The following is a 21,438-nucleotide window of genomic DNA, read 5'->3' as shown; positions in this document are numbered from 1 at the left end:
GATAGGGAGTGGTGGGGACTATGGCAAACTGGAGAGCACATGCCTTATTTTTTTATAGTACGTTGTCCTCTTGCCCTCCCAGTGAATTCTGGGAGAGAATGGTAAAAAGAGCTAAAGGTAGGAGATATTAGCAATTTGGGAAGCAGGAGTGTGGGCTAGTTGGAAGTGGACAGTGGGAGTGAGAGAGACCCAGCAGAGGGAGGCATGTGGCTGAGAAGAGGGAGAAAGTCACTCCAACCTGTTAACAGTCTTTAAAGCAAGTGGAGAAGTGTTAGTCAACTCTGGGGCCTTCCCCTGTAGCCTCTCTTCCCTTTACCTGGAGAGATTTAGAAGGTTGGGTTTTGTTGTATTTTTTTAATAAAAAAAAATTTTTTTAAGATAGTGGGATTACAGGTGATTTTGACTTTTTTATGCTTTTTTTGATATGTTTTAAATTAAAACTTTTTTATTGGGAAGAGGTGAGGTGGCTCTAGGGACTGACAGAGAAATAGGAGTGGAGGACCTCCAGGACCACCACCCGGGGCGAATCAGCCAGGAAGGCAAATTCTGGGTCCAAGTTACAGCAGGGCCTGGGCAAAATGGGGCCAGGCCAGGGGTCTGACTTAGAAGCCAGGTGGGGTGGAGCCGTGTAGGGGTGTACGGGAGTGTTGGTGAATTTTCCCAGTGAGACAGAAGTGCTGAGCTGAGGACAGACTGGCACCTTCTGTAGCCCCAGGAAAAATGGCCAAAATGACAGGCAAATCAGAGGATCCCGGTGCTTAGCAATGCAGGCCCTGGAGTCAGAATGTCTGGGTTCACATCCTGGCCTCTCCACCTGCCATTTGCTTGACCAAGTCACTGTGACTCCTGGCCTCAGTGTCGCCCGCTGCACACCTGACAGCCGTCCCTTTCTCCCAGGACTGAATGAGTTTACACGTGTAAGTGCCAGCTCACACGGTCCTGGCACGTCGTGAGTGCTCAGTAAGTACTAGAGTACTCGTTGTACAACTAGTTATACAACTTCTTTATTCTTGGAGTTGAGGGCAGGGGCCTGGCTCGCTTGCCTCTGACCCTGAGAAAAGGGCTTGGATTTCGAATCACCTGGAACACAGCGGCAAGGGGACAGCTCTTCAGAACCACTTCTATCCGGCGGGCGGGCGCTGAGCTAGAGAAGGAGGAGCGAGATGGGGTGGGTGACTTCCTTAGAGGCCAGCTGGGTGGATGGACACCTTCCACACCTGACAGTCATCTGAACTCGGGCTGGGGGCGAGTCTTCTAAGGGGAAATGCTACTTTTAGTCGCGGGTAAGCTATGAAGATTTCCTGCGAGAAACTGAATTTCGTGACTTGAGTGTTCCTTTAACTGATTCTGTCTCCTGTTTGGTCACTTTCTCTCCAATGAGTATTTTATGGCCATGGCCTCCCTGTCAGTTCTTATGGGCACTTTTCCAAAAGAGGAATCCAAACCTCACCCTTCTCTAAAGCTACCCTCTCTCCCTTTCCTGTTCCAGATCCTCATTTCCTTAACAATAAAGAAATGTCAGATGTTACCTTTCTGGTAGAAGGAAGACCATTTTATGCTCACAAGGTGCTGTTATTTACAGCCTCTCCAAGGTATGTGTCATCAATTTTGAAAGCACTGAATTACGAGGGTGGCTATTACTATTCTCTGAAATTCAATGTGGGTGGTATCGTCACTGAACTGGCAGATTTTCTTCTCAAAATCAAGGATGCAAGAGTACAGGGCATTTGTACACCATGTTCAGGCAGCATGATTCACAAAGACAAAAGGGGGAAGCCACCCAGGAGTCCATCAGTGGAGGAATGAATAAAAAAATACGTAGTGTATACGTACGTTATTCAGCCTTAAAAAGGAAGGCAGTTCTGATACATGCTACAATATGAATGAACTTGGGGACATTATATGAAGTGAAATACGCTCGTCACAAAAAGACAAATACTGTATGATTCCATTTATATGAACCTAGAGTAATCAACTTCATAGAGACAGCCAGTAGAAGGGTGGGGATGGTGGGGCTGGAGAGGGGAATGGAGAGTTGTTTAACGGGGACAGGGTAAGTCCTGGAGACTGATTGCACAGTGATGTGAGCACACTTCATGTGAACATTACACTTAAGAATGGTTAAGACAGTAAATTTTATGTTACATGTTTTTTAACCACAATTTGGAAGAAGACTACAGGGCCGACACTAGCATAAGCAGCAGCCTGATTATGTGGCTTAGACAGGGCACCGTTCCTCTAGGCAGACGGGGCACATGTCAGGCACAGAGCTTCGTGAGCAGAGCGTGGATTGGATTGTAGCTCCCTCAGCCAGGTGTCCTTGTGCAGCCTGAAAGCTCCTACACGGCAGCCTCGAAAGGCCTGCTCTCCAAATATCAGGGAACTTTGACATAAGCCACCCAAAACACAGAGGTCCTGAACCTTACTTTTCCCTGACTCTGGAGTGACAGTAGTATAACACCGTCCCTGCTAGCTCTGCTACAGCCCTTCCTTCTCCTTTTGATTTGAGTAGAGGTGGAGTTGACCATTTAGAACTGCATTATCCCGGGACCTGAACAGGGATCGGTGAAGGTGGGCAGAGAAGAAAGTGATGCTGAATGAGGAGAAGGCAGGCTGCCAGGGGGTGAGCAGAGGGTAAGGACCCTGGGATCCAGAAATGGAACCCACTTCCAGGTCACTAATGAAGCTGTGTGGCCAACACTCCCTGGGTTCCTAAAAGCCTCCTGGCATCTCCAGTGTTCCCCCCCAAAACCTAATACCCCAAATGTCTGCTTTGCCACTGCAAGAAAAATACACAGTCCCTTGCAAGGTTCTCGGTTGTGACACCATAGAAGAACTAGATCAGTATTGTACCGATGTTAATTTCTTAGTTTCAACAAAGGTACCATGGCTGTGGAGGATGTAACATCGGGGGAAGCTGGGTGAAGGGCATCCTGGAACTCTCTGTATGATGTTTGCAACTCTTCTGTAAATCTAAAATTATTTCATATTTAAAGTTTAACTTATAAAAAGAGACACAGCTTAGCTTATTTCTAAATGTATTGAGTATCCATGTGTTCCATTGACTGAGTCTCTACCCACAAGGAGCTTAGTTTAGTCAGTGGCAGGAAAATGCACCTAAAACCCCAGACAGAAGATCACCCACATAGGGAGATGGTTAGGTCATCCACAGGTGTTGATTAAATACCTACAGTGCATCAGGTCCAGCCTGGCATAGGCTCTGAGGAGGCAGCAGAGGCAGAAATGGCAGAAGTCCCTGCCCTCTTGGAGCAAAGGTTGGGGGGGGGGGGGGCGGGGAAGAGGGAGGTGGAGAACTCCGTGGGCGCCTGAGGAGCTTGAGGCCTGAATCAGGAAGGACTCCAGGAGCTTGAGGCCTGAATCAGGAAGGCAGGCTTTGTGATGGGCCCTACGAGGTGGACAGGGCTTTAAAAGGCATTTGTTCTTTTCCAATCGCCTGTTCGAGAAATAATTTAACAGTTCCAAACACTGTTTTTAACTTTAGAGTTTTAACTTCAGATTGGATTATGGTATCATATCAGAAGGGGGAGCATTATGTTAAACAATCTATGGATATGTCATTGTATTTCAGAGTGGGAGGGGATACAAGACATTACATGTTTCTATCGTCAGAGAGCTGAGTCTCTTGCAAGCTGTTGATGTCTTTTTGAGTCTTCTTATCTCCCTTTTTATGTTCCTGCTCAGGTTCAAAGCGCTCCTCTCTAGCAAACCAACAAATGACAACACCTGCATAGAGATCGGATACGTGAAGTACCCCATCTTTCAGGTGAGCCCCTGCTGTGGCCTGGAACCCTGCTGGTAGGTGCGGGGCACCGGTGGGTCCCTCCAGCCCTCCACCTGTGGATCAGCCACTGTACTGAGTCATCAGCTCCTGCACTCTTGGCCCCCATCCGCACACTGCCCCTCCCACTTACCATCCATTCATGCCCACAGCATTAACTGAGCACCTACTATGTGCCCGACACTGTGTTGGGACCTGGAGACACAAGGATAAAGGACATTCTTCTCCTGGGGACTCACAGTCCAGAGGGGGTAACTCTGAGTCACAGTATAAAGTGGGGTGTGCATGAGAGAGGGGTGAACCAACAAGCTACGGTGACTCAGACCAGGGCAACTGGGGAAGGCCCCTGGATGAGGTGTCGCTGAAATATTGCAGGCTGAGGAGAAGCTGGCAAACCATGGGGAGGCTTAGGGCTTAAGAAAGGGAGTTGAACATTCCAGGCAGAGAACAGCAGGTATGAGTCCCCAAAGGCAGTTGAGCCCAGTATGATCAGGAACCAGTGGACTTCAGGGAATCCAGTGTCATCTTAACATTGGTCTGAACCTAATGTAAATAGGAAAGGAAGGTTTGTCAGAGGCCAGATGACATTACCGTATCTCCCTCCATTTGAAATCAATACCGTTTGGTTTATGGGGCACCTCTAAGGGGGCACAGCAGCTTTCTTCCCTTTTCCTCCGTTCTTCATGCCTGATTCGTTTTTTTTTTCTTTTTTTGGTGGTGTCTTTGTCTGGTTTTGGTATCAGGGTAATGGTGGCTTCATAGAATGTCTTTGGGAGTGTTCCTTCCTCTTCAGTTTTTTGGAAGAGTTTGAGAAGGATGGGTATAAGTTCTTCTCTGTACGTTTGGTAGAATTTGCCTGTGAAGCCATCTGGCCCTGGATTTCATGCCTGATTCATAAATCCGGCCTTGCAATGACATTCTCGCCGCTAGGAGAAATTCACACCCCCAGCTGGCCTCGCACCCCTATCTCTGAAGCTCCGAGTCTCATGGGGGCATGGAGGTTGGTGGGCTGCTTACGTCCAACAGGGGGCGTATAGGGGAGACTGTGGCCCCTCCGTGCTGTCTTCCCACAGCCAGGGTTGGTCGGCCAATGTGGGTGATCTGGGGATGGAGTTTATAGGATTCTGAACAGGACCTGTTTCCTCTGGTTCAGTTCTGGAGGGACAGCCCTGGGAAAATGTGGGTAAGACTCAGGCTGGCCCTCGGGAGGCTCACATTCCAAGAGGGTTGAGGAGACCACTCAGACATAAGCAGGAGGCAAGCATGGCCGTAACCAGCGTCATAGGGCGGGGGTCCTGATCTAGGCTTTGAAGGACAGAGCTGCATTTCAGGATCTAAATGCTACCTTCCCCAGTTTAAACAGCTGCATTCCCCTGTTTAAAATCATTGTCCCTCATGTGACCTTGAACAAATTGCCCAGCCTATCTGAGCCTCAGCTTCCTCATCTGGTGAATAGGAGAGAGAGGGTATTCCAGAGGGAGAAACAGCATAACAAAGGCACAAAAGTGGGAAATCGTGGTGTGTATTTGAGGGAAAGTGATAATAGTCCATTCGGCTGTGTCTTAAGGTATACTGGAGACTGAAAAGATGCATTGGAACCACATACTATAAGCCAAGTGTGGCTGGCCAGATGATGGTTCTTCCCTCCACTGGTGATTGACCCTGGTCCCCCAGATCCTGTGATTCAGAGGGCTGCCAGGAAGCCACCATGCCCTCACACTAAAGCCCTAAAGCCCACTGAGGTGTCAGTATTTCCACCATTAGAGATGCATTCCTTTGGCTATGTTGAAACTTCAAAATAAAGGATCCTTATGGAATAACCATGCACAGGCTCTTCTCTGAGCCTCATTTTCCCCATTTTTAACTCCAACTGTGAATGAGGCACTGACCTTTGCTTGCATGTGGTTATCTGGATTAATCTTGCCACTTTTAGAGGTGGGGAAACTGAGACCCAGAGAACTTAGTGCTGGTGAGTGACAGAGCCATTATTTGAACCCAGTCTGGTCCAAAGAGGAACAATAATAAAAGCAACTCCCATTTCATGTGCTCCAGCTACGTGCAGGGCTCGAAACCCGTGGTTCTCAACCTCAGCTTAGCAGTGGAATCATTTGAGGAACTTTGATGATTCCCAGTGTCCAGGCTGTAAATCAGAATCTGGGCTGCGGCCCAGGCATCAGCATTTTGAAGTCTCCACCCTCTGCCATCATCCAGAGGCATGTGCAGCCAAGGTGGAGAACCAGTGCTCTAAGTTACAGTGGTTCTCGAAATTTAGGAGGCATCAGAAACTCCAGGGGAAGCGCTGGGGGGTGAAGGGAGTTGCTTGTTAAGATGCAGAAAACTTGCTAAGATGCAGATTCCTGGGCCCCGCCCCCCAGAGTTCCTGATTCTGTGGGCCTGGGGTGGGGCCCGAGAATTCATGTTTCTTACAAGAACCCAGGTAATGCTGATGCCGCTGGACCAGGGACCCCCTCTGGGCACCACGGCCCCACATCATCTCATCCAGTCCTCCCAGCTCCCCCTCCAGGTGGCTCTTCTCCCTCCCAACAGACAAGGTAGAGGAAGTGGCCAGAGCTCCCACTGCTCATCACAGCCAAGCTGAGCTTCAGACCCAGGCCTGGCTGACTCCCAGACCTGACCTCTTAACTGCCTCCCTGCTATGGGGCCTTCGGTCCTCCCTAAAAATCATCCAGCCCGGAGGAAAGGCCCATTAGCATTTGGAGCATGAGCCAGATGCTGGAAACCACACCCCCACCCCACCCCCAGCTCTCCAAGTGCCCATGGAGGGAGCACTTACGCCATCAAGCCTGGGACTAACTGGGGAGGTTCTTGTCATCAGAACCTGGCTTGTAGTAGGCACTCAATAAATGTTTGCTGTGGGAGCTGGTTAAATGAGACACCTACCTGGAAAGGCACAGCCCCAGAGGAATCATAAGCCTGTAATTGCTTTTAGCTGGATTAGGCTTCCCGGCCACATTAGCCTCCAGTTACTGTAATGGGCAGAGAAGATTGAGCAGGCCCTGGGGACTTTCCCATGTGCCTGCCCCTTCCCCATAAAAGAAGAAAAGCCTCATTTGTGGCTCAAAATAGGCCAAGTAGGGCTGAATCTGACCCAGAAGGAGGCTCCCAGGGGCCTGCTCACTTCACTTCCATGCTGAACAGAAGAATTTTAGTAAATGAGACAGCTTTGAGTTTCCTCCCTGCAAGAATGTTTAACATCATACACAGGCAAGAGCCCCATGCAGCTGAGGCTGCACCTGGGAGCAGGGCCTCCACGAGGCTGTGGACGCCGTTTACATCCTGCTTCATGCAGGCTGACAGCTGCCAAGAAAAACAACTCCATAAACAGGCCCTTTGGCCTAATAAGGGTCCATTTCGCCCCTTTGCAGAAAAGGCTTGTGCTGGCTGAGTCTGAAGGTGGCATGGCTCAGCCCAGTTTAAATTCCATTAGCCCCAGGTTCTCCATCCATGCTCTTGAAAGCAGCATTTCAAGTCAACAACCCAACCGTGAGGAAATGAGATAACATGCTTTGTAACTGGAGCGGCCCTGTGTTCAGGACAGTTATTATTATGGCTCTTACCGATATTATTGTTGGTTTGGTCTTTATAAAAGAGAGGTGCTAGGGGAATAAATGGATTTTAATAAAGCAAATATCCCAGCATTCGCCGATGTGGTGTTTTAGATGCTTATGACCCATCAGGTTTGGGGGCGGGGGGCGGGTAAATAATGCTACGATATCATTTCACAAAGCCTCAGCCATCACCATTAAAACACCGCCATCTCTGCAACAGGCAGGTGGCCAGTGCACGGGAGACTCAAATGCAAAAGAGGAAGGGCAGGCACTGGGGAGGCAGAGATGGACGAGACCCAGTCTGTGCCCTCAGACTCCAGCAGGAAGTAACACTGCAGTCATGTGTGATGGGCTGCCCGGCACGGGGTGGGAGGCAGCTGAGAGATCTGAGGAGGCTTCACAGAGGTGACCACTGAACTAGATCCCGAAGGAGGGGCCAGAGATCAACAGGTGGAGAAGAAGGGAAGGGCATCCAAGCAGAGGGAACAGCATGGGCAAAAGCAGAGGAGTGAAAGAGACGGTAGGTTCTGATCAAGGCAAATGGTTGGGAGCGGTCAGAGTGAAAAAGGCAGATGTTACCAAGGTTGGGAGGAGAGAAGGGCAGAGTGGCAGGTGAGATCTGAAAAAGTAAATTGAGCCATAGTAGCCGTATTCATAACAGCAAAAAAAGTGGAAGCAACCCAAATGTCCATCGGCTGATGAATGGATACACAAAATGTGGTACATCCACACAACGGGATATTGTTCAGCAATAGAAAAGAGGTGAAAGAGTGATATATGTGACAGCAGGGTGAACCTTGAAAACATCACACTAAGTGAAAGAAGCCAGACACAAAAGAGCACATGCTGTGTGATTGCATCTGTATGAAATGTCCAGAACAGGCAAATCACAGTGGGTGTCAGCACACGTAGGAAACGGGAGAGACTGCTGACGGGCATGGGGTTTTTCCTGGGGGTGTTGAAAATGTTCTAAAATTAGATTGTGGTGATGGTTGCACAACATTGTGAATATGCTAAAAACCATTGAACTGTATACTTTAAATCAAAACATTTTGTGTCATATGAACTCTATTTCAATACAACTGTAAATAATATATACATACACATATTTTTTGAACAATTTTTTTTTACTGAAGTATAGTTGATTTACAATGTTGTGTTTGTTTCTGGTGTACAACAAAGTGATTCAGTTATACATATATATACATATTCTTTTTCATATTCTTTTCTGTTATGGTTTATTACAGGATATTGAATATAGTTCCCTGTGCTATACAGTAGGACCTTGTTGTTTATCTATTTTATATATAGTAGTGTGTATATGTTGATCCCAAGCTCCTAATTTATCCCTCCCCCTCCCCGTTCCCCTTCCCCCTTTGGTAACCATAAGTTTGTTTTCTATGTCTGTGAGTCTGCTTCTGTTTCGTAAATAAGTTCATTTGTGTCATTTTAGATTCCACTTAAAAGTGATATATGGTATTTGTCTTTCTCTGACTTACTTCACTTAGTATGATAATCTCTAGGCCCACCCATGTTGCTGCAAATGGCATTATTTCATTCTTTTTGTGGCTGAGTAATATACATCTTCTTTGTCCATTCATCTGCCAGTGGACATTTAGGTTGTTTCCATGTCTTGGCTATGTAAATAGTGCTGCTGTGAGCATTGGGGTGCATGTATCTTCTCGAATTACAGTTTTCTCTGGATATATGCCCAGGAGTGGGATTGCTGGATCATATGGCAACTCTATTTTTAGTTTTTTAAGGAACCTCCATACTGTTCTCCATAGTGCCTCCACCAATTTACATTCCCACCAACAGTGTAGGAGGGTTCCCTTTTCTCCACACCCTCTCCAGCATTTCTTATTTGTAGATTTTTTAATAATGGCCACTCTGACCTGTGTGAGGTGATACCTCATTATAGTTTTGATTTGCATTTCTCTAATATTTAGCAGTATTGAGCACCTTTGCATGTGCCTATTGGCCATCTGTATGTCTTCTTTGGAGAAATGTCTGTTTTAGTCTTCTGCCCAGTTTTTGGTTGGGTTGTCTTTTTTTGTTATTGAGTTGTATGAGCTGAAAAATGATTACTTTAAACACACATGCAAAAAGTAGATTGAGATCAGTCGCAAAGGATGTTAAATGGCCTGAGTAAGAAAGTGGCAGCACATGGCAGAAGCACTACTAGAAGAAGATTTTTCAACCTCAGAGAAAATTGAAGAGCTAACATTTATTGAGTTCTTGCCATGCACCTGCCAGGCCCCTGTTAGGCCTGTTACATATATTAACTCATTTAATCCTCATCATAACTCCATGAGGTAGGTCATATTATCCCCACTTTACAGATGATGAAACTGAGGCACAGAGAGCCTAACTTAATTCAGGTCACCAAGCTTTTAAGTGGCAGAGCCAGATCAGAAACTGAGGCAGCCCAGCTCCAGGTTCCTTGCTCCTAACCACTGTTCTGTATTAGTCACAGACTCTCAGAGCCTGAAGGGACCATAGAGGGCAGCCCAGTCCAAGCACCTCATTTTACAGGTGCCCCAAAATGGAATGTAACAGTCCACAGATTTTTCCAACACACCGTTATTAAGGCCAGGCAGGTAAAGTCAGTGTGTCATATAGGCAGGCAGAAGACATTAGAGAGTAGTGGAGACAGTAGCCAACTGGGAAGGATACACACCACCTAAAAAATTTATACTCAGCTCCTTGGGAGGTGGTGACAGCCAATACTAACACATCCTTAGGCTTCATTCTACTTGAGGGACACGAGTTTGCAAAGCTCTGGGCCTCTGCACACCATCCGGCATCCTGAGTCACATGTACAAAGCCTGGCTTGGACAGTTCACACCATCAATGAAACGTTGAAACCCTGGACCCCTGATGGCTTCATCTTGGATCTTGTCAAGTTATAATAGGGAGCAGGTGATTTCACCATGGCTCAGTCACCCTCTGGAAATTAAACAAGAGGTTTCTAGTCAAACTGGGCCATGTTCCCAGGGGGACTGCCGCTGGTGTAGGGTCTTTAAGCCACACCACGTGTGCTGCAGATCTGGGCAGCTCGGTGGGGTGGGAGGTAGGAGGACAACCCGTGATTATCACTCATAGATGGGGGAAAACCATCCTGGGGAGTAGAGCTTAGAATTGTTTAATTTGACACTGAGGATGAACCACAGGGAGACAGATTGCAGCGTGGTGTAAGGAAAAATATCCAGCCTATAAAACTTTTAAAGGGAACTTCTCCTGAAAGGCAGTGATCCGGTGGGAATGGCCACCCTTAAAAAGGGGTGTCATACAGGGACTCAGAACCAGCCTGAGGGTTTGAGTGGATGGCTTTAAGATGTGTCTGCGTGCCATTGACACTTTGCTCACTGTGTTCTGTCTTCCAGCTGGTCATGCAGTATCTCTACTACGGTGGCCCAGAGTCGCTTCTCATTAAAAACAACGAGATCATGGAGGTAAGGAATCCGCTGTGTCACTGGGTGGGTGGCACGCACGGGCGGTGTCTGGGGGGAGGCTGTGTTGGGTTTTCATTTGGATGCAGGCTTTGGGGTCCTGCCTGCCTCCTTAGATCTCCCAAGGGCTTCTCATCAGAGCCCCTCCCCTGGAAGGCTGGGGTGCTGGGTGCGCTAGTCTGATCCCTTTCAATAGCAACTGAGTGAAGCCCAGTTTTAACTGGCTTTGGCGGGTGGAGGACAGGAAATTTACTGAAGAGTCTGAGGCTAGCGCTAGCTTCAGGCACAGCTGGGGCTCAAATAGCATCATCAGGAACTATCTTTGATGACTTCTCCCTTGTCATTTGTAAGAGAAATACATGGTCTGAAAGCATTCCTCAAATCTCAGCATGTCCACTGAGGCAGAAGCCAAGAGCCAGTTACAAAGCTCTCCTGGCCTCACTCAGGCCCCTCAGTCCTGCAGCTCCCTGGCTCTCCCTGTCTCCTGTCCACCTCTCGTAACTCTGCCTCTTCTCCCCTCCCTGCTCCTTCCTAGAAGTGGAACTCGTGTCAAAGCTGGTAGCTTTGAACCAGAAGCCAAAATCACTTTGATATTCCTGAGCGAAAGAGCCAGGAGCCTGTTCAGGTGCCTGAAGTCCAGGGTGGCTGATGAGAGATGTCAGAACACTATGAGTTGTTCAAGAGGTGACACCACACGATGGTTCAGACAAGGGCTCTGGGCCAGACTGGGTTCAGATCCAGGCTCTACCCCTTCTGAGCTGTGTGATCTTGGAGCAGTAATTTAACCTCTCTGATCCTCAGTTTCCCAACCTGTAGAATGGGGATAACAATATCTACCCCGTTGGGTTTTGAAGATCTTAAGAGTTTCTATTTGTAAGGTGCTTACTACAGGGCCTGGCATGTGTCACAGGGGCTGTGTGTTCACTGGGGGCCATTTATCCTTTTGTTCTTACTCTGTGAAACCTTCTGTGGTCACTCCCCCGCCCCCCAAAGTTACTCTCCTGTCTCTCTGGACGGCTCCTCTGACACGTCACAACCTCAGGACTAAACTACACTCTGAGGACTCAGACTTTTGTAAACCTTTTTAAAAATTATTTTCAAATTGAAATAATGAACATACATTTCAGTCATTTAACAATTTTAGGCATTTTTGCTTGACCTCTTGCTGTAATAAATGTAAATTTGATTCACTTCGACCCCACCCCTCCCCCCTGCCATCTTCCCCTGCAGTTGAATTCTGTCGCTGGGTCTTAGTCCTCTAATGCCAGCAACAGCTCTAGTGTAACCTTCCAGCTTTAGAGTGATGTCCGACACTTTATTCCCGGTGCCTTCACCTTGGGTACCGCTGTGGGAGGTGAAGAGTTTTCTCACCGTGGGCGTTGCTTTCCTTCCACCTCCCAACCTCTAACAGGCTCTTTTCATGGTTTTTAGCTTCTGTCTGCTGCTAAATTTTTCCAGCTGGAGGCTCTGCAGCGACACTGTGAGATTATCTGTGCAAAGAGCATCAATACCGACAACTGTGTGGATATTTACAACCACGCCAAGGTAATCAATCCCATTCTCGCTTCTCGAGCACCCCCCATGCCCTGACGCAGGAGAGGCTTTCTTTGCAGACACTCTGAGTCCGGGTAGAGCACGGATGCTGGGCCTGTGCATTTAGGCCAAGTTGTCATCGCTCCTCCCAAGGTCTGCTTCCTGCTTAGAAGAGATGTCTTTCCCTTCCTCCGCGCCTCCAGAACACAATGAAAGCAAGCAAGCAGAAGTTTCAAAAGCAGAGTCATTCTCAAACTGTAGCACGCGTATGAGTCACATGGCAGACTCTGATTCAGCAGGCTCTGGGGTGGGCGCTGGTCCTGCGTTTCTAACAGGCTCCCAGGTGAAGCCTCTGCAGCTGGTCTAGGCCACACCTTGAGCAGCAAGGTTCTGGAACAGTGGTTCTCCAAGTGTCGTCCCCAATCCAGCAGCATCAGTATCAACCAGACACGTGTCAGGAATGTATATTGTAGACCCCACCCAGACCTACTGAATCAGAAACTTTGTGAGTGAGGTCTGGCCGTCTATGGCTTCCCAGGCCCTCCAGGTGATTCTGGGGGTGTTCACAGGTGAGAACCATTATGCTAGAACTGAGGTTCCCAATGCTGGCTGCACGGTAGAATCACCTGGGCACTCAAAATCCCCGTGCCTGGGACCTATCACAGACCAATTCATCAATCTCTGGGGGTGGAGCCTGGAAAAAAGGTATTTTTTTCATAGCTTCCTGGGTGATTCTCAGATGTGCCAAGGTTGAGAACAGGCTGTCAACACTAGAGAGGTCCAAGGAGTCCTCCTAGTCAGGTGGCCCCAACACCTGGGGAGACATTTGGAATCTCGGTGTGGCCCTTCACCCCAAAGATCTCTGCAGGGAAGCCCAGGAATCTGTATTTTTAACAGGCTCCCAGGACAACCTTTGTGATTTCAGCCCTAAGGCCAGTCTTCACTCCAGTTTTTGGAGTAAAATCACTGAACCACCGATTTCATCCAATTCACTTCACAAGTGGAGATACCGGGACCAAGAGAATTAAAATCATGTGTCCAGGTGCCACTTCATTTTGGTTCATGCGCTCAGGACAGGGGGATTAGCATCTGCTGGGAAGAAACAATGAAATAAATTAAGATCAGGAGTTAATTTAAAACAAAGCGCTCTTCTTTGGTATAACTGCAGCTCAGCACACATGCCTCCCACATCCACGGTTGTAGAGTGACAATTGGTGTGAATAATGGTTACTCTGCTCATTGTGAAAACACAGGTTACGTTTGAGATGTTATTTTCTGTTTTACACCAACATTCCCTGAGTCCTTTCCAGGTGCAGGCCGCTATGCTTAAAGCTTTGTTGCATTACCTTTTTAAATCCTCACCACAACCCTTTCATTAGTCCCATGTTATAATAAGGAAACGGAGGCACAGAGAGGTGAAGTAACTTGCTTAAGGTCACACAGCTATTACAGAGATTTTTTTCATTGTGGTAAAACATACGTAATGTGAAACTTACCATTTTAACCATTTCTAAGTGTACACTTCAGCGGTATTACGTACATTCGCATTGTTGTGCAACCATCACTGCCATCCATCTCCAGAATTTTTCATCTTCCCAAACTGAAATTCTATGCCCATTAAACACTAACTCCCCATTCCCCCCTCCTCCCCAGCCCTTGCAACCATCATTCTACTTTCTGTCTCTGTGAGTTTGACTGGTCTAGGTGCTTCATATAAATGGAATCATATGGTATTTGTCTGGCTTATTTTTGTGGCTGGCTTCTTTCGGTTAGCACAGTGTCCTCCGGGTTCATCCATGTTGTGGTGTGTGTCAGAATTTCATTTCTTTTTCAGGCTGAATAATATTCCATTGTATGTATGTACCACATTGTGTTTATCCATTCATCCATCAGTGGATACCTGGGTTGCTTCCACCTTTTGGCTCTTGTGAATAATGCTGCTATGAACAGGGGTGTGCAAATATCTGTTCCAGTCCCTTCTTTCAGTTCTTTGGGATATTTGCCCAGAATGTAAACCTAGATTTGCCTCACTCCAAAGCACAGGTTCTTCCTTGTGTTTATTGTCTGACCTAATAAATGTTTGAAATATTTGCAATAATCCTTGCAATAATACTCAAAAAAAGATTTTCTGATTGGTCATCAGTAAATCAAAAGGTTCAGTCAGGCTACTTTCTACCCACCCACACTGGATGTTTTGGTTAAGTAAGGGTTTTACCAAAATCTGGTTTCTTGGGACACAGCAAAAAAAAATTTTTTTTTAAATCTTGAACTGGTTACTTTGCAAAAAAGCATCCAGAGAAACTCTCTACCCAGGAAGAGGGCCCAGTTAGTCTCACGGTCCTCTGACCCCTCCCCTGGTCATTGGACACCCATATTGCCCTGTGAACCCCACATCCACAGTGGCTTTGCTGTGGCCTATCTCCTTGGCAGCAAGGCCTGCGTTCCACAGTCCCATTTTAATAACTTCAGGCTCCTTGGCAGGCAGCTCCTGTAGCTCTCTTTTTATTTAATAATGCACCCGATGCAACGTGAGCCCGGGCTGGAAATACATTAGTGCTACAGGCTTGGAACACCTATGGCAAAGAACTGCCTCTTTCATTGATGTACCTCTGCAGCCAGAGCTTGGTCAGACACCAGCCTCTGTCTACCCTCCCAGGCCTCATCCTGGAATGTTTCCAAGGTCAGTGCCTGCCCTTCGTGATACTTGCATGGAGAACGGGGCAATGCCAGCACCCCTTGCCCTTTCTATGTTCTGCTTCCCCTGTGCTGTGGATCCTGCAGCTCCCACTAATGATAACCTGCCACGTGGATTCTATTACTGCCAGATTGTGCTGCATACTGAGGCTAGTTTAGTAAAAGAGGCAGAAGAGAAACCAATACTCGGTTTGGAACCCCAGGAAATGCAGACATTGAGATACTAACAACCATACTTCAAATGTCAACAAGTTCTTGGCAACATTACCTCTCTTCTGCACCTAACCATTGGAGACAGCTGTGGAGTTTTCCAGCCCAGAAGAGAAGCCTAGCCCATAAATGCATGGCTTCCTCATCTTTTTTCTCCTAGCAAAGCCGTCCTGAACTATTCAGTCATGAAGAAGAGGCCCTGGAGCTTCTGATGGCCCTTTCAGGGTGTCTTTCAACTTGAGAATAAGAAGAAGCTGGTTCATCAAATTGAGTCTAAGCTAATGCAGTAAGCTCAACGGGGCACTGTGATGGGAAGAACATGTGTTTGGAAACCAAGGGATTCATTCCCTAGTGTTTATTGTGAGCCCACTGTTTACCAGGAGGTGTATATACATCTGAATAAGAAATTAGTAAGATATGGCCTCTGGACTTGAAAAAGGTACTGTCTAGGACAGGGGTCAGCAAACTTCTGTGAAGGTCCAGATAAATATTTTCACAGAGGCCATGCTGTCACTTTGATCCTACTCAATTCCTCCATTGTAGTGAAAAGCAGCCAGAGACAATACGTAAATGAATGGGTGTGGCTGTCTCCCAATAAAACTTTATTTACAAAAACAGGTGGTGGGCCAGATTTGGCTCACAGGCCTGTAGTTTGTCAACCGTTGGTCTAGAAGGTGAGAGGTCTGGTCCCAGTTCTGTATGTAATTAGCTGTGTAAAGGTAGGCAAGCATCTGATATATACTCACCGTTCAATAAATATCACCAAATATAAATGTAAGTACTTATTGTGCTTATTCTTCTCCAATTACACTAACTTGTGATGAGAGACACCCCTATACAAAGCAAGTGGCTAGGTGTGGTAAGGGGAGAGGGTCTCTCTGTGTCCACAGAATCAGAGATAGGCAACTCTGAGCCTCAGTTTCCCCACATGTACAATGAGGCCTTTTCTCTGTGACTCTAAAAGGAGGGTTCATGTTGAAAGAAGGAAAGCGTTCCTAAGAACTCTTCCAGCTCCAGGATGCTATGCATCTCTGTGAACATTTGTGTGATAACAAGCCTGCTCACCTGATAAAGCTCACCAGGCCCCCTAAGCCTCTCCGAGACCACAGAATCACCTGGCGTGTCCGTGTCCTAAATGCGCAGACCATGGTACCCTCCAGTCCACGCCCCCTCATTTTGTAGCTTGGGAAACTGAGGCCCAGAGAAGTGATTTGACTCGCCCAAAGTTGCACATGATTTTTATGAAGATAGGTCATTGGCTCAGTGAATTAGCATATGGTGTCAGTGAGTTCAAGGTACAGGCTTGAGGGCGTTCCCTAGTGGCCTAGTGGTAAGGATTCCAGGCTTTCACTGCCGTGGCCTGGATTCAGTCCCTGGTCGGAGAACTGAGATCCCACAAGCCATGTGATGCAGCCAAAAAAAAAATAATAATAGTTTTTAAAAAAAGAAAAAAAGGTTACAGGCTTGGTCCTTCTATGGGCCACTTAGCTGAACTAGGTTCCATAGATACAGTCAACTCCCCTTATCCCAACCTAGGCACCTACTTTGTGCACGTGGGTCCCTGGATTTAAATGAGTGAGATGAGAGTAATAATGATGAATAGTTTACATTTAGCGTGACAGCTAACACTGAGTGAGCACTGACTACAGTCAGCCATTGTTCTGAATGTGCCATGTATTATCTCATTTAATGCCAGCAACAGCTTATTAGGTAGGTATTATTATCTTCCCCCATTTTAGGGACAGGAATATGGAGGCACAGAGAGGTTAAATAACTCGCCCAGCAGCAGATGGCTGGAAGTGGCAAAGTCTGGATTAAGAACTCACGCAGATTCCAGAGCCCCCTGCCTTAGCTCCCTTCCTAACCTGCCTCCCCTACGTGTGACAGATGACAATCCTGCCGTCAATTATGTTCCATTCAATCCCCCCAACAGGTCTAGGATGCAAGTGACTTAGTTCCCATTTTGAAAATGAGGAGCCTAAAGCCAGAGGCCAAGTGACCCAGCCCTGGTCACATATTCAGAAAACGGGGGGGAGCCCCAACGTGAATCCAGGTGTCCCGCTCATTCCACCGTCGCCCTGTTGGCGCTGCCTCATCGTAATTCCACCATTCCACATGGAGCAGCTTAAAGTGCATCTCTGGCTTAAGGACAGCATATTAGGGAGTTCAGAACGATAAATTCCACATTTAGATAATTTAGCATCTAAATAAAGCAGCAGGATATCATCTCAGGGAGCACTTAACTTCTGAGCATCCAGCTCATTGCAATAGAGAGACAAGCTTTGAAAACTGTAGAAAAGGTCTGAATACGGACACAGCCGACCCTCGTCTGCACATTTGCTCCTGCATCTCCAACAGGAATTTCCTCCACCCAGCACGCGTCCGAGGTTGAATGGTATCAGGCCGGAGGCAGTGCATTCTAATGGTTAAACCCTTCAGGACTTGAGTTACCAGGGTTCAGCTCCTGGTTCTGTCCTGGACATGTCGTGTGAATTTTTGTCAGCTACTCTCTTGTCTCACTTTCCTCATCTATAAATTAAAGGTGGTAGTAGTACCTGCCTCAAGGAAATTTGAGGACTATGAGATGATACACGTGAAGTGCCTAGCATGGTGCCCAGCACATGATATGCTGTCAATAAATGTTTGCTGCTGGTGTCACTACTCTGAGAATTAACTGTTCATTCATACATTCAACAAATCCATATTGTGTCTACTGTCTGCCAAGCCTTCTTCTTGGGCTTGTAAAGTGAGGCAGGTCAATGTCATCCCTTCCGTATCGGTTTAGTCTGTCAGGAACCATGTCTCTTGATCAGTTTCTCAACCTTGGCACTACTGACAATGTGAGCTGCATAATTCTCTGCTGAGGGGTCTTTCCTCTGCATGGTGGGGTATTTAGTGGCATCTCTGGCTTCTACCCACTAGATGCCAGTAGTAGAACTGTGTCTGCAACTCCATCAGTGCACCAGTTATCTGCAGTGGAGCAAAGAGACTCAAAACCCAGTGTTAAAATAGTGAGTGCTTGTTTAGTACGTGAGTCGACAGCATGGCTGGGCTCTTCTGGTCTCAGCCAGCCTTGCTTCTGAGGTCAGCTGGCCGGTTGGCTGTGGCTGGCTGTGCTGATCCTGGCTGGGCTCTGTCGCCGTCAGGTCAGTTTCATGTGGTTGTTCAAGCTGCAAGCAGGCTAGCTCAGGCTTGTTTCTGAGGCAGAGGCAGGGTTCTGAGAGAGAGCATGGAAGCACACACGGCCACTTGAAGCCAGCTCAGAACTGGCAACTCTCACTTCAACCACGTTCTCTTGGCCTGAGCAACTCACAAGGCCAAGGCGGGGAGAAATGGACTCAGCCCTTTGATGGCAGGAGCTGCAAAGTCACGTCCCCTGGGTGTGAATACAGCAAAGGATGCAGAATCAGGGCCACTGTCGCAGTCAGTCTACCTTAACAGGTGTTCGCCATCAACACATGGGAAAACAGGTGCTTTCAGAAACATAACCATCTCCTGCTTCTTCTCCACTCTCCACAGTTTCTTGGAGTCATGGAGCTCTCAGCATATTGTGAAGGCTACTTTCTCAAAAACATGATGGTCCTCATCGAAAACGAAGCATTCAAGCAGCTCCTATATGACAAAAATGGCGAAGGGACGGGCCAGGATGTGCTCCAGGACTTACAGAGGACGTTGGCCATCAGGATTCAGTCAATCCACTTGTCATCCTCCAAAGGTTCTGTTGTATGAAACGTCCAGTCCAAGGAATGGTCCCCGGGGACTTGCCAGTTCTGCTGCTGCACTGGCTTCACACGAACATACAAGTCTCACGTGGCGTCTGTTTTTGGCTGGGCCAAGGAGCTGCCTCTACTGCCTCAGCTGCTCTTGAATAAGCAAATGCAGCTCCCATGAGCTCCTGTTTAGAAACAAAGGACATGCCACTGGCCTGCAGGTCAGATTGCAACTGGATCCAGAGCTAGAAGGCCAACGTGGGGCAGCCGAGCTGACCTCATCTGAAAGCACCCCTGGGGCAGTTGAACACTCCTTGCCAGGGACTGCTGTCTAGCAGATAGACTGAGAACTAAAGGTCGTTCAGGTTCCAGGTTGACAGTTGGAGAACTTCACTGTACCGGCCCTGAAAAGCATTATATTTATTACACATTACCTTAGTAGCTGCAATTCCGCAAGAGTTAAACCATGGTAGCAAATTGGTGAGGCTGTTAGCAATGACGAAGACATCATTTGGCATATTTTTAGGGGTGGGAACTTTTTAAAATGTTCATAAAAAAAAAAACCCCAAAACAGGGCAGCCTTGTAGTTTAAAATATATTTCTAAAAGCTTAACAGTTCATTTTCAACTGAATTGTGTTTAGGGATCTGTGTTTTGAGATTTCTTTTTTTAAAAAAAAAAAAACAGCCGCAGGTCTACACTGTATAAACATGCATCTGAGAAGATATTGCTGATATTCTACACAAGGTGAAATAATAACCTTGCCTTAGTGATCATGGTTACACAAAAGAGGTGCACTGCCAATAATTAACTCAATAGTTGAAAAAAACCTGCATGCTAATCGTGATTTCGGGGTGAGATAAAATCCCCCCACATAAAAAAAAAAAAAAACATGCATTTGCATGGGCCTGAACCTGTAGAATGTTATGTTTGTGCTTCATTTTTGCCAAGGTAAAAATGTCCCATCACTTCTTGCTAAAGGTCCATTTGGTGAAACTAACATATCCATTTCCTTTCCTAGTTACGAATGATGCTGGGATGCTTTTGCAGAAATGCGTTCATAGATGATGCTGCATAGGGGATGGGGGGGGGGGCACGTCAGAGAATTTACTATTAATCCCAGAGTTTCCTCTGTATTCTCAGAAGATGTTAATAGTTTGTTACTAGCCAGAGAATATGACTATGTTAGATTATTTTTAAAGATGAAACATGTATGATAGGATGGATTCTTTCTGTATTCTGAGAGTGTACAGTATAGGGTTATCTATAATGAAAGTTTATATCGACAGGGCTCTGTTTGCTTTGCCATATATTATAAGCAAAAGAGATTAGTGAAGTGCCACAATATTCAAAATAATTTTTGAGTCGCTGCCTTTTTTTTCTTGTCCTTTCATCTGAAACCTAGATAACATGCAGTAAAAACTAGGAGAATGACTCTTACCCTTTGGGATGGCAAAGTTTCGTTGACAAAACTATTTCCTAGCATGCCGTTGGGAACTTGTGCGCAGACCCCAGAGTCTAAAGGAACTGCTGTTCACACGTTGTACTAGCTCCCTGAGCCATTGTTCAGAGGACCAATGTCAAGTCCTATTTCATGGGTATGTCTCATGGAGTACCCGGGCCACATCTGTCTACAGCATTGGTTCTTCTGTGATGCTGATACACAAGGCCTCTCTTCCACTTGGTCATTTGCAAACCTCCCCAGACCCTACCATCCGATGAGGAAGGGGGAAAAAAAACTGCCTACAGAGGACTCCAAGTTACAGAAACACAGCACATCCTGAGTCATTGTTGTCTCTCGCCTCCTCCTGTCCGAGATGCTGCGTGGATATTTCCTTAACCGTGACTGACTTCCCTGTGAATGTCTGATGCTAGCTCTGGGCCTCTGGGCATTGATTTGTACAGTGGCAACTCCTGACGGGCTTCTGTCATAGTTCGGTGTGCTTTCTCTGTCATTAAAAGAAATGATTTTCCCAAGCCGCGCATTGTTTGTATGGTAGCAGTGAGCTCTTACCCCATAGTTGGAGCCTGAGAACTTCACTCAGTTAAGACATCAGAAAATGTGACCCTGCAGAAAAAAAAATCAAGGGAAATGAAGATGCTAGATAAAAGATGGGTGCTCGTGTCGCTGACTGCCTTCCACTCTGCCAACTAGAACCTGGCTAACCAAGCTCTAGTCCCCTGGGTCTGCAGACACCTCTGGGTGCCACCCTTGGATTTCCTTCCCATCAGGCAGAGGATATACAGGTGCCTCCTGTAATTGCCTCTTGCCTCCTGCAGCTAACTCGCCTGCAGAGGATGGAGTTCTGACTGTCATTTGTGTGCCTCGATGAAGCTTTTGGGGAGTGGGGGAATGGAGAAAAACAGGTTATCTCAACCTGGCATGCCCCGCCCCCAAGGGCAGCATGAAGTGATATTTGTGGATGGTGGCAGCATTCTGGGATTGGGGGTGAGGGTCACGGAGGGACAAAC

At 47.1% G+C, this 21,438-nt stretch overlaps 1 protein-coding gene across 2 annotated transcripts in view; it reads left to right on the top strand.

The window, feature by feature from the left end:
* Positions 1–20,899, top strand: part of ABTB3 (ankyrin repeat and BTB domain containing 3) — a 304,628-nt gene extending 283,729 nt beyond the window's left edge. For both annotated transcript variants that reach the window (XM_057556713.1, XM_057556712.1), the window contains 5 exons: positions 1,490–1,592; positions 3,703–3,784; positions 10,755–10,823; positions 12,252–12,365; positions 18,777–20,899. In XM_057556713.1, the coding sequence (XP_057412696.1) occupies positions 1,490–1,592; positions 3,703–3,784; positions 10,755–10,823; positions 12,252–12,365; positions 18,777–18,986 (578 nt within the window). In that variant the 3' untranslated portion in view covers positions 18,987–20,899. The remainder of the gene's footprint in view (positions 1–1,489; positions 1,593–3,702; positions 3,785–10,754; positions 10,824–12,251; positions 12,366–18,776) is intronic.
* The last annotated feature ends 539 nt before the right edge of the window (positions 20,900–21,438 follow it).

This window comes from Balaenoptera acutorostrata, chromosome 11 (assembly GCF_949987535.1).
Source record: "Balaenoptera acutorostrata chromosome 11, mBalAcu1.1, whole genome shotgun sequence".
NCBI lineage: Eukaryota > Metazoa > Chordata > Mammalia > Artiodactyla > Balaenopteridae > Balaenoptera > Balaenoptera acutorostrata.
This window is presented reverse-complemented; position numbering and strand designations above follow the sequence as displayed.